This window comes from Coregonus clupeaformis, chromosome 34 (genome assembly GCF_020615455.1).
Source record: "Coregonus clupeaformis isolate EN_2021a chromosome 34, ASM2061545v1, whole genome shotgun sequence".
Lineage (NCBI taxonomy): Eukaryota > Metazoa > Chordata > Actinopteri > Salmoniformes > Salmonidae > Coregonus > Coregonus clupeaformis.
In genome coordinates this window covers 17,067,976-17,081,268 of record NC_059225.1, presented here as the reverse complement: position 1 = coordinate 17,081,268, position 13,293 = coordinate 17,067,976, and the positions used below count along the sequence as shown (strand labels likewise).

General features: G+C 45.6%; 1 protein-coding gene across 1 annotated transcript; it reads left to right on the top strand.

Moving 5' to 3' along the window:
* Positions 1-7,515: 7,515 nt before the first annotated feature.
* On the top strand, positions 7,516-11,186 carry LOC121549807 (piggyBac transposable element-derived protein 3-like). Its single transcript, XM_041861703.2, has 2 exons — positions 7,516-7,823; positions 8,352-11,186. Exon 2 carries the CDS (start codon positions 8,566-8,568, stop codon positions 9,886-9,888), a length of 1,323 nt encoding a protein of 440 aa, XP_041717637.2. The 5' UTR covers positions 7,516-7,823; positions 8,352-8,565; the 3' UTR covers positions 9,889-11,186.
* Positions 11,187-13,293: the final 2,107 nt, after the last annotated feature.

Sequence of the window (13,293 nt, the reverse complement as noted above, 5' to 3'; positions counted from 1 at the left end):
TGTCTCCTCTACCACTCCTCTTCTCCAGGGGTCTGTTCATCATAGACAGTGTACCCTGAATAACCTCCCAGTAGGACGTTCTGTAGACTAGACCCTGCGTCTGGTCCTGGCTTTGAAACACACAGACACACACCTCACAGGTAGGGCTCTCAGCGCACACAACACAGGACGGGCAGTGTTGACCCCAGTGTGTGTTTATGTGTCTCTCTGTCCTGTTGTGTCTAGCTGGATAATACCATGTGATGACTAATCAGTCCTGTACCAATACTAACAGAGGGAAGTTATTCAATGAGATCAACACTGAGGAGGCCTTGAAAGCCCAGTGGCCAAAGCAGGAGCAACCATAGGGCAACCCCAACACCCAGTAAGAGAGACACTGAACAGCTGACCAACCAGTCAGATCAAGTTTCAGCTGTTGATTAACCAATTAGTGTCAACCCAAATTGCCTGTTCATGTGGTCAAGTAATTGAGGATGAATCACCTTTCTCATGTTTTTACCTGTAACTTCCTTTTACCACCACAAGATGGCGATCAAACTCCTCTCTCTTTTGTCAGCGTAATGAAATCACATTGTAGTTTATACAATGAATCAATTTAATATTTGAATTATGGTTCCTAGCACTGAAGGTGCAGGAACCCTATCATTATTGTAAACGAAAATGGCATTTCCAGACCAGTTGATGGCGCTATAGCACACTTTAGGGCTATAACTTCTGGACTGTTGAATTAGTCATGCAATTTTGTAAATATGATGTACATAAGGACAGTAGAATATGGCAGTGCTATGCGGGGGTTGTGACTAGATGGAGTACAGCTACGACCAGAAGTTACTTTTCATAGCAGGTTAGGAGAGTCATTTAGCTAATCCTTTCCCTAACCTTAACCTCAGTCTCCTAACCTGCTACAAAAAAAGTAACTTACATTTTTACATTTTAGTCATTTAGCAGACGCTCTTATCCAGAGCGACTTACAGTTAGTGAGTGCATACATTATTTTTCATACTGGCCCCCCGTGGGAATCGAACCCACAACCCTGGCGTTGCAAACGCCATGCTCTACCAACTGAGCTACATCCCTGCCGGCCATTCCCTCCCCTACCCTGGACGACGCTGGGCCAATTGTGCGCCGACCCATGGGTCTCCCGGTCGCGGCCGGCAACGACAGAGCCTGGATTCGAACCAGGATCTTTAGTGGCACAGCTAGCACTGCGATGCAGTGCCTTAGACCACTGCGCCACTCGGGAGGCCCAGACTTCCAGTCGTAGCTGTATTCCCCAGTCAAAACCCTATGCACGACTATAAACAGAGCATTGTGGGGTTCCGGCCTTGTGCTAGGATGACCCCGGAATGCTGCTTGCAGCTTCAATGAATGTAATATCTGTATATCTATTCTGTTATGTTCTGAATGTTTAACTTCATTGAAAAGATCCCTCTGGTAGACTCAGTCATTCACATCAGCTGGTCTAAATACTGGATTATATAATTCCCCTGGATCTGGGATGATCTAGGGAGAGAGACACAAACATCACTCTCCCTGATTAGAATGAATAGAGCTGACATGATGTCCTATTCTACATGACAGGCAATCATATCTGTTCTACACAATACATTTCTATCTGAACATTCTGGAACGCAGCACCCTGAACAGACTTTAGCCAACTCATCAACCTTCACTTGAAGAAAATAAAACTGTTTTCTACTCAGTCGAGTTGACTTTTAACGTGTGTATGGACCTTACAACAGCGTCCTTGAATTGATGAAAGCTGAACGTGAGTAATAGACGGATACACCTGAATCACAATGAAGGATACATGTGTTAATTTATTGCAAATATGTGTTCATTTATTACATCACTTTGATCGAATAGAGCAAAGATGCCCCTTTCCCTTAAATAACTATCTCATGCGTACACACAGATGAAGATTATATAAAAAAGAACATATAACAAATAAAAAGACCCAGTATCTGCGTTTGTGCGTTTTAAAGCTGTAAGACAGTGTAGCATGAATAACGTTTTGACAAAATATAAAATCATGTTGATATAGAAAATATGAAGCGATAACACAGTCATTATTGACATCTGTGTTCCCAAACCAGGATACCATAACGTAAAGACTCCAGAAGAATAATAGTCAGTATCAACCACCAAACAGACCTATACCAGACAGACATCATGCATATATATATATACTTTTTTTTGCTGAGTTATATATATATATATATATATATACACACAGTGGGGAGAACAAGTATTTGATACACTGCCGATTTTGCAGGTTTTCCTACTTACAAAGCATGTAGAGGTCTGTCATTTTTATCATAGGTACACTTCAACTGTGAGAGACGGAATCTAAAACAAAAATCCAGAAAATCACATTGTATGATTTTTAAGTAATTCATTTGCATTTTATTGCATGACATAAGTATTTGATCACCTACCAACCAGTAAGTGGTCCTCTGTAGCTCAGCTGGTAGAGCACGGCGCTTATAACGCCAAGGTAGTGGGTTCGATCCCCGGGACCACCCATACACAAAAAAAAAATGTATGCACGCATGACTGTAAGTCGCTTTGGATAAAAGCGTCTGCTAAATGGCATATTATTATTATTATAAGAATTCCAGCTCTCACAGACCTGTTAGTTTTTCTTTAAGAAGCCCTCCTGTTCTCCACTCATTACCTGTATTAACTGCACCTGTTTGAACTCGTTACCTGTATAAAAGACACCTGTCCACACACTCAATCAAACAGACTCCAACCTCTCCACAATGGCCAAGACCAGAGAGCTGTGTAAGGACATCAGGGATAAAATTGTAGACCTGCACAAGGCTGGGATGGGCTACAGGACAATAGGCAATCAGCTTGGTGAGAAGGCAACAACTGTTGGCGCAATTATTAGAAAATGGAAGAAGTTCAAGATGACGGTCAATCACCCTCGGTCTGGGGCTCCATGCAAGATCTCACCTCGTGGGGCATCAATGATCATGAGGAAGGTGAGGGATCAGCCCAGAACTACACAGCAGGACCTGGTCAATGACCTGAAGAGAGCTGGGACCACAGTCTCAAAGAAAACCATTAGTAACACACTACGCCGTCGTGGATTAAAATCCTGCAGCGCACGCAAGGTCCCCCTGCACAAGCCAGCGCATGTCCAGGCCCGTCTGAAGTTTGCCAATGACCATCTGGATGATCCAGAGGAGGAATGGGAGAAGGTCATGTGGTCTGATGAGACAAAAATTGAGCTTTATGGTCTAAACTCCACTCGCCGTGTTTGGAGGAAGAAGAAGGATGAGTACAACCCCAAGAACACCATCCCAACCGTGAAGCATGGAGGTGGAAACATCATTCTTTGGGGATGCTTTTCTGCAAAGGGGACAGGACGACTGCACCGTATTGAGGGGAGGATGGATGGGGCCATGTATCGTGAGATCTTGGCCAACAACCTCCTTCCCTCAGTAAGAGCATTGAAGATGGGTCGTGGCTGGGTCTTCCAGCATGACAACGACCCGAAACACACACAGCCAGGGCAACTAAGGAGTGGCTCCGTAAGAAGCATCTCAAGGTCCTGGAGTGGCCTAGCCAGTCTCCAGACCTGAACCCAATAGAACATCTTTGGAGGGAGCTGAAAGTCCATATTGCCCAGCGACAGCCCCGAAACCTGAAGGATCTGGAGAAGGTCTGTATGGAGGAGTGGGCCAAAATCCCTGCTGCAGTGTGTGCAAACCTGGTCAAGACCTACAGGAAACGTATGATCTCTGTAATTGCAAACAAAGGTTTCTGGATTAAGAGTAGACTTGGAGTATGGCCATCCCTCAACAGAGCCAGAGGAGCCCCTGCCTCAGCCTCCCAGGCTCTCCCTCCAGCAGCCAGGCTGAGGCAGGGAAGAGATGCCTGCAGCAGTGCCTCCGGAGGTCATCAGAGGTCCCAGACAGAGGTTGGAACCTCCTCAGCCAACGGCAGCACTAAGCCCAGAGTCACTGGTTCCAGACCCCACCAGCCCTCTACTGCTGTCTCCTCCAGACTGCCCTACAAGTCCCAGGGTGTCCCCAGGAGCATCCCTTCCAAGGCCAGTGTCCACAATGAGCACAGTGGCAGCACAGGTAACGTACAAGTTTCTGCAGGAGCAGCCCAGGGGTGTGTGGGAAGACCAGCCTCATCCAAGACCACAGTGTTAAAAGCAGGATGCAAAACTACAGCGTCGACCAATCAGGTGCCCTCAAGGTCCAGAGCCAGCACTCTGAAAAGAACTGCTTCATCAAGACTTCTTCGTCCTGCCGCTGTATTACCTGTGGACAAGAACAGACCGAGGGCGACACCACGGAGCCACCCACAGCCTCAACAGCGGTCACCAGTACCATCGCCGCCCCAGAGCAATAGGCATCCAGACCTGGTGCTGGCGGAGGGCAGGGCAGCAGGCACGGAGAGCTACCGGGCACCATGCGAGAGGAAGAACCAGAGCCCCCAGCAGCTCCAGGGACTCCTGGCTGCCAGTAACAGGACATTTGAGGCCATTGTGGTGGTGCTGCAGCAGACCCTGGCAGAGCGTGATGAGGTCATTAAGCAGCGCAGGGACCTGTCCCAGGAACTGATGACCTTGCAGAAGGACTCCCTGTATCTGGAGCAGGAGGTGGAGAGCCTCAATGTGGTGCTGGATATCAATAACAAACAGCTGCACCAACAGGACCACAAACTGATGCAGATGGACACACTGACAACTGTCCACAGAGCAGGCGGTGCTGCAGGAGTATCTCCACAAGGAATCCAAGGTGAACAAGCGTCTGTCTATGGAGAATGAGGAGCTCATCTGGAAGCTGCACAACGGGGGACCCGAGCAGCCCCCACAAGATGTCCCCCACCTCCCCCTCCCACCATTCCCTCGGCCTCCAATCACCTCGCAGCTCTGCTGTCTTCACCAGCCCCATCCAATCACCTCGCAGCTCTGCAGTCTTCTCCAGCCCTCCCGTCTCACCCAGATAACAGCAGCCTACCGCTTCCAGGAAGCAGACACTCTTTCTCTCCTCTGATTGGACTGGGTCCAGGAAGCAGCCTCTCTCGCTCTTTTCTGATTGGACAGAGTCATCCCTCCGTACTTAAGAGCTATATTAGCTGACCGGGATTGCCGCATGTCATCCAGAGATGGCTACAATATTCCTGAATGGCTCTACTTTCTGTTGACACTTACTGCAGATCAATGACTGTATGAGAAAGGACTGTTGCACAGAAGCACTTACTGAGTGAGACAGCCTCTTGTTCTCTCTGCCTTGTCTGATATCATAGGACATCTGTCATAGGGTTAGGGTTATTATAGGACATCTAGCATAGGGTTAGGGTTATTTTAGGACATCTATCATAGGGTTAGGGTTATTTTAGGACATCTGTCATAGGGTTAGGGTTATTATAGGACATCTATCATAGGGTTATTATAGGACATCTCAGGACTATATAATGAGACACTATATTTGTTAATCTTTCTCAGTGGTCGGCAAAAGCTTGTTGCTGGTTTTCCCTCTGAAGACACACACACACACACACCAGTGTTATGGGAAGGAGTGCCGTGGCGTTGGTGACCAAATGCAGACCTGTGTGTTGACTGACTGAGAATATGCACTGCTCCTGTCTGTCATTATATTGCTATGAGAATCAGCATGGCTAGGAGTCCAAAAGTAACATTGAATCTTCTCCCATGATTTGGGAATCAAACATGAATCCTGTAATCTATATATTAATTGAGGAAAATTAGATAAATATAAACCCTTCTACACACATACTACTCAATACCATTGTATTCACTGCTCATAGATCATTCATTTCGCTTTTATTGATGCATGCACCACATGCTACATGCAATTATCTTCATGAATTGGATATTAGTAATCATTTCCTGTGTTTTTAAAAGGTTAATGTCGTTTCCATGGTAATTAATGGGCGGTCTGCGCTTCAGAACTGTACTTTCTTTCTGTTATTACCCATCTACAGGTTATATAGACCTCTAACTGTTCAGTTCGATGGCCTGAGGACTCAAAGCTGTGTTTTTAATGTTGGTTGGTTTGTTTGTTTGACCATGGGACCAATTCAAATGAATGTTTGTGCATGTTTGATGACCTGTTGTCTAGCACCCCTCCCTCACCCAATCCTCTTAATACAGCTTTAAAATGGGGGTCTTTACAAAGATGTCACTAAGGTTAAAATGCGAAGAGAATCAGTGTCCACAATGAGCACAGTGGCAGCACAGGTAACGTACAAGTTTCTGCAGGAGCAGCCCAGGGGTGTGTGGGAAGACCAGCCTCATCCAAGACCACAGTGTTAAAAGCAGGATGCAAAACTACAGCGTCGACCAATCAGGTGCCCTCAAGGTCCAGAGCCAGCACTCTGAAAAGAACTGCTTCATCAAGACTTCTTCGTCCTGCCGCTGTATTACCTGTGGACAAGAACAGACCGAGGGCGACACCACGGAGCCACCCACAGCCTCAACAGCGGTCACCAGTACCATCGCCGCCCCAGAGCAATAGGCATCCAGACCTGGTGCTGGCGGAGGGCAGGGCAGCGGGCACGGAGAGCTACCGGGCACCATGCGAGAGGAAGAACCAGAGCCCCCAGCAGCTCCAGGGACTCCTGGCTGCCAGTAACAGGAAATTTGAGGCCATTGTGGTGGTGCTGCAGCAGACCCTGGCAGAGCGTGATGAGGTCATTAAGCAGCGCAGGGACCTGTCCCAGGAACTGATGACCTTGCAGAAGGACTCCCTGTATCTGGAGCAGGAGGTGGAGAGCCTCAATGTGGTGCTGGATATCAAGAACAAACAGCTGCACCAACAGGACCACAAACTGATGCAGATGGACACACTGACAACTGTCCACAGAGCAGGCGGTGCTGCAGGAGTATCTCCACAAGGAATCCAAGGTGAACAAGCGTCTGTCTATGGAGAATGAGGAGCTCATCTGGAAGCTGCACAACGGGGACCCGAAGCAGCCCCCACAAGATGTCCCCCACCTCCCCCCTCCCACCATTCCCTCGGCCTCCAATCACCTCGCAGCTCTGCTGTCTTCACCAGCCCCATCCAATCACCTCGCAGCTCTGCAGTCTTCTCCAGCCCTCCCGTCTCACCCAGATAACAGCAGCCTACCGCTTCCAGGAAGCAGACACTCTTTCTCTCCTCTGATTGGACTGGGTCCAGGAAGCAGCCTCTCTCGCTCTTTTCTGATTGGACCGAGTCATCCCTCCGTACTTAAGAGCTATATTAGCTGACCGGGATTGCCGCATGTCATCCAGAGATGGCTACAATATTCCTGAATGGCTCTACTTTCTGTTGACACTTACTGCAGATCAATGACTGTATGAGAAAGGACTGTTGCACAGAAGCACTTACTGAGTGAGACAGCCTCTTGTTCTCTCTGCCTTGTCTGATATCATAGGACATCTGTCATAGGGTTAGGGTTATTATAGGACATCTATCATAGGGTTAGGGTTATTTTAGGACATCTGTCATAGGGTTAGGGTTATTATAGGACATCTATCATAGGGTTAGGGTTATTTTAGGACATCTGTCATAGGGTTAGGGTTATTATAGGACATCTATCATAGGGTTAGGGTTATTATCCTCCTGAGACCCAGCCCATTGACTTATGTCCACTGTAGTGGACATTTGAGTTTCATCCCTCTTCTTGGAATCTTTTGTGCAAGTCTCTTAATTCCTGATGTACTGTACAGAGGACATCCTGGGCTTTTCCGTGATATGTCATTTGATTGGCTGGGAGGCCGGGAACCGCCTCTATCTTTCCTTTCAAAATGGACGGCATAGGAACAAGCACATTTTATGGAAAGATGAGAGGTAAGTCAAATATTGTTTGTCTATGGTTTTGTTACTATGATAATCATATATTTTCTTGTTCATGAAGGTGTTAGGAATCATATATTTAGTTCTGATAGCAACTAAATTATGTATCTTTTGAAAGATTTGCCATTTTATGAATGTCAATTATAGTGGACATCAGGACTATCTTCATGTAAATAATGACTCCACATTGTCGTAGGAAACAGAACTGAAGCAGAAATAATTATTTACCGAATAGTCGAGGGAGATTCAGATTTGGAGTTGTCAGATGATGAGAGAGATGAGGATAAGTTTCAACCAGTGATACAAAACGGTGATGAAGAAGAGGAAGACCATGCAGAAGGCTCAGTTGAAGGGACAGATGCAGACACAGATACAGACAGGGATGAACAGGAAACTCGTCGCCCTCTGTGGGCCAGGAGTAACATGTATGTTTGATGCAGTTCCACAATTTTAAATTCAGCTGCATTGAGTATTTAAACTGTTATTACTTATCATTTATTATTATTTTTTCCTTCATATCAGATTTGCACCTGTGTTACCTGGGCTTCCTGTGTGTCAAGATGACCCTACAACACGTGCAGACTGGAGTCCAATTGAATACTTTTCACAGTACATTGACAACAAGGTCTTTGAAGATTTGGCAACATACACACATCAAAGAGAGCTGCAAATCAAAAGAGTGTGCATGAACACCACGCCACAATAAATAAAAATCTTCTTGGGCATTTCAGTCCACATGGCCTGCCTTGGCTATCCCAGAATTAAAATGTTTTGGGCCAACAAAACTAAAGTGCCAGTCATAAGTAGCAAAATGACTAGGGATAGATTCTTCAGGATAAGAAATTCCCTCAAGATTGTCAATGACCTGGCTGTAACAGAGGAAACAAAGAAGGCAGATATTCTTTGGAAAGTCAGGCCAATACTCGATCGTGTGCGCCAAGGCTGTCTCAGCCTTGCAAAGCCAGAAAGGGTCTGCATTGATGAGCAAATCATCCCATTCACAGGCCGTTGTCCAGTCAGGCAATATGTTCCCGGCAAGCCAAACCCTACTGGCCTAAAGGTCTTTGTCCTTGCATCCCCAAATGGTCTGATGCTTGATTTTGAAGTCTACCAAGGGAAGAATACCTTTACAGTCCAAAGGTTAGGAGTTGGAGCTGCAGCAGTTCTACGCATGGTTGAATCTGTTCCAACAGGAAGCCACATATTCTTTGACAGGTACTTCACAACCATAGATCTATTGGATGCATTGCTGGCAAAGGGCCTTCCTGCAACTAGAACTATAATAAAGAACCGTGTCCCAAAGCTGTGCCAGCTGCCAGTAGACAAACAGTTGAAAAAAGAGGGGAGAGGAACATCAGTGTCAGTGGCCAGAAAGAGTCCTGAGCTGGCCATCACAAAATGGTTCGACAACAAACCAGTGCTCATGGCATCCACTGTACATGGGAAAGACCCAGAAGACATCTGTACCAGATGGTCCCAGAAAGAAAAGCACCTGGTCCAGGTTAAAAGACCAGCAGTAATTAAGCAGTATAATGATAACATGGGTGGCGTAGATCTTTGTGATCGCATGCTTAGCTTCTATCGTATGTCAAGCAGGACCAAGAAGTGGACATCGCGCGTGATCAGTCACTTCTTTGATGTTGCCATCACCAACTCCTGGATACAATACCAGTCTGACAGCAAAGCTCTGCACAGACCATCCAAGAACACACATCAGTACCTGGACTTCAAACTACTCCTAGCTGAGGAGCTGTTGGAGAGTCCGGAACTGGAAAACAGCTGTGAAGAGAGTGAGGATGAGTATGAGCCACCATCTAAAATGAGGATCCCACAACCAGAGCCATCTGTGCGCAGACTAGGAGCCATGCACATGCCTGAGATGATGGATACCAAGCATGCAGAAAGATGCAGAAATAAGGGCTGCAAGAGCAAGACGTACATGAGATGTACCAAATGCAAGATGTTCCTCTGCATTACCAAAAGAGAAATTGCTTCCAGGACTTTCACCACTAACAAAGAAAATACTAAGAACAAAATGAAGAGTGAAGGAAAAAGCTAGATTGGATTCAGTTTGACAGAAGGAAAAAATCCAAAATAAATCTGTTACACATTAGTTATATGTTCATTGTTCAAATAACACTGAAAGGATTCAAGGGGACCAATCAAAGGATATGGACATAACAAAGTGTTAAGCTTTAATAGTAAAGCTATCCTTGCGAAATGTAAGGAAAAGGATTCAAGAATGATTAATGTGTATTGTATAATCAAAATGTCTGTATTCTTGGATAATAATCAATCTACAGCCCAAAATGTATGTATTCTTAGTTCATAAAAACTCTGTAATAACTCTGTAAAAATGTGTATCTACCAAATGTCTCTCTTTTCATACTCAAATGATCCTGTTGTCCACTACAGTGGACATGCTGTAAAATAAAAAATAAAAATTAAAATTAAAATGTGGAAATTGTAGGATGCTTTTTTTTAACCCTAAACAGTTATTGAATCACAAAAAATATGATTAGGAAAAACAATATTTTCCTTGGTTCTCAGGAGTATAGGACATCTATCATAGGGTCATTATAGGACATCTCAGGACTATATAATGAGACACTATATTTGTTAATCTTTCTCAGTGGTCGGCAAAAGCTTGTTGCTGGTTTTCCCTCTGAAGACACACACACACACCAGTGTTATGGGAAGGAGTGCCGTGGCGTTGGTGACCAAATGCAGACCTGTGTGTTGACTGACTGAGAATATGCACTGCTCCTGTCTGTCATTATATTGCTATGAGAATCAGCATGGCTAGGAGTCCAAAAGTAACATTGAATCTTCTCCCATGATTTGGGAATCAAACATGAATCCTGTAATCTATATATTAATTGAGGAAAATTATATAAATATAAACCCTTCTACACACATACTACTCAATACCATTGTATTCACTGCTCATAGATCATTCATTTCGCTTTTATTGATGCATGCACCACATGCTACATGCAATTATCTTCATGAATTGGATATTAGTAATCATTTCCTGTGTTTTTAAAAGGTTAATGGCGTTTCCATGGTAATTAATGGGCGGTCTGCGCTTCAGAACTGTACTTTCTTTCTGTTATTACCCATCTACAGGTTATATAGACCTCTAACTGTTCAGTTCGATGGCCTGAGGACTCAAAGCTGTGTTTTTAATGTTGGTTGGTTTGTTTGTTTGACCATGGGACCAATTCAAATGAATGTTTGTGCATGTTTGATGACCTGTTGTCTAGCACCCCTCCCTCACCCAATCCTCTTAATACAGCTTTAAAATGGGGGGTCTTTACAAAGATGTCACTAAGGTTAAAATGCGAAGAGAATCAGTGTCCACAATGAGCACAGTGGCAGCACAGGTAACGTACAAGTTTCTGCAGGAGCAGCCCAGGGGTGTGTGGGAAGACCAGCCTCATCCAAGACCACAGTGTTAAAAGCAGGATGCAAAACTACAGCGTCGACCAATCAGGTGCCCTCAAGGTCCAGAGCCAGCACTCTGAAAAGAACTGCTTCATCAAGACTTCTTCGTCCTGCCGCTGTATTACCTGTGGACAAGAACAGACCGAGGGCGACACCACGGAGCCACCCACAGCCTCAACAGCGGTCACCAGTACCATCGCCGCCCCAGAGCAATAGGCATCCAGACCTGGTGCTGGCGGAGGGCAGGGCAGCGGGCACGGAGAGCTACCGGGCACCATGCGAGAGGAAGAACCAGAGCCCCCAGCAGCTCCAGGGACTCCTGGCTGCCAGTAACAGGAAATTTGAGGCCATTGTGGTGGTGCTGCAGCAGACCCTGGCAGAGCGTGATGAGGTCATTAAGCAGCGCAGGGACCTGTCCCAGGAACTGATGACCTTGCAGAAGGACTCCCTGTATCTGGAGCAGGAGGTGGAGAGCCTCAATGTGGTGCTGGATATCAAGAACAAACAGCTGCACCAACAGGACCACAAACTGATGCAGATGGACACACTGACAACTGTCCACAGAGCAGGCGGTGCTGCAGGAGTATCTCCACAAGGAATCCAAGGTGAACAAGCGTCTGTCTATGGAGAATGAGGAGCTCATCTGGAAGCTGCACAACGGGGACCCGAGCAGCCCCCACAAGATGTCCCCCACCTCCCCCTCCCACCATTCCCTCGGCCTCCAATCACCTCGCAGCTCTGCTGTCTTCACCAGCCCCATCCAATCACCTCGCAGCTCTGCAGTCTTCTCCAGCCCTCCCGTCTCACCCAGATAACAGCAGCCTACCGCTTCCAGGAAGCAGACACTCTTTCTCTCCTCTGATTGGACTGGGTCCAGGAAGCAGCCTCTCTCGCTCTTTTCTGATTGGACCGAGTCATCCCTCCGTACTTAAGAGCTATATTAGCTGACCGGGATTGCCGCATGTCATCCAGAGATGGCTACAATATTCCTGAATGGCTCTACTTTCTGTTGACACTTACTGCAGATCAATGACTGTATGAGAAAGGACTGTTGCACAGAAGCACTTACTGAGTGAGACAGCCTCTTGTTCTCTCTGCCTTGTCTGATATCATAGGACATCTGTCATAGGGTTAGGGTTATTATAGGACATCTATCATAGGGTTAGGGTTATTTTAGGACATATGTCATAGGGTTAGGGTTATTATAGGACATCTATCATAGGGTTAGGGTTATTTTAGGACATCTGTCATAGGGTTAGGGTTATTATAGGACATCTATCATAGGGTTAGGGTTATTATAGGACATCTATCATAGGGTTATTATAGGACATCTCAGGACTATATAATGAGACACTATATTTGTTAATCTTTCTCAGTGGTCGGCAAAAGCTTGTTGCTGGTTTTCCCTCTGAAGACACACACACACACCAGTGTTATGGGAAGGAGTGCCGTGGCGTTGGTGACCAAATGCAGACCTGTGTGTTGACTGACTGAGAATATGCACTGCTCCTGTCTGTCATTATATTGCTATGAGAATCAGCATGGCTAGGAGTCCAAAAGTAACATTGAATCTTCTCCCATGATTTGGGAATCAAACATGAATCCTGTAATCTATATATTAATTGAGGAAAATTAGATAAATATAAACCCTTCTACACACATACTACTCAATACCATTGTATTCACTGCTCATAGATCATTTCGCTTTTATTGATGCATGCACCACATGCTACATGCAATTATCTTCATAAATTGGATATTAGTAATCATTTCCTGTGTTTTTAAAAGGTTAATGGCGTTTCCATGGTAATTAATGGGCGGTCTGCGCTTCAGAACTGTACTTTCTTTCTGTTATTACCCATCTACAGGTTATATAGACCTCTAACTGTTCAGTTCGATGGCCTGAGGACTCAAAGCTGTGTTTTTAATGTTGGTTGGTTTGTTTGTTTGACCATGGGACCAATTCAAATGAATGTTTGTGCATGTTTGATGACCTGTTGTCTAGCACCCCTCCCTC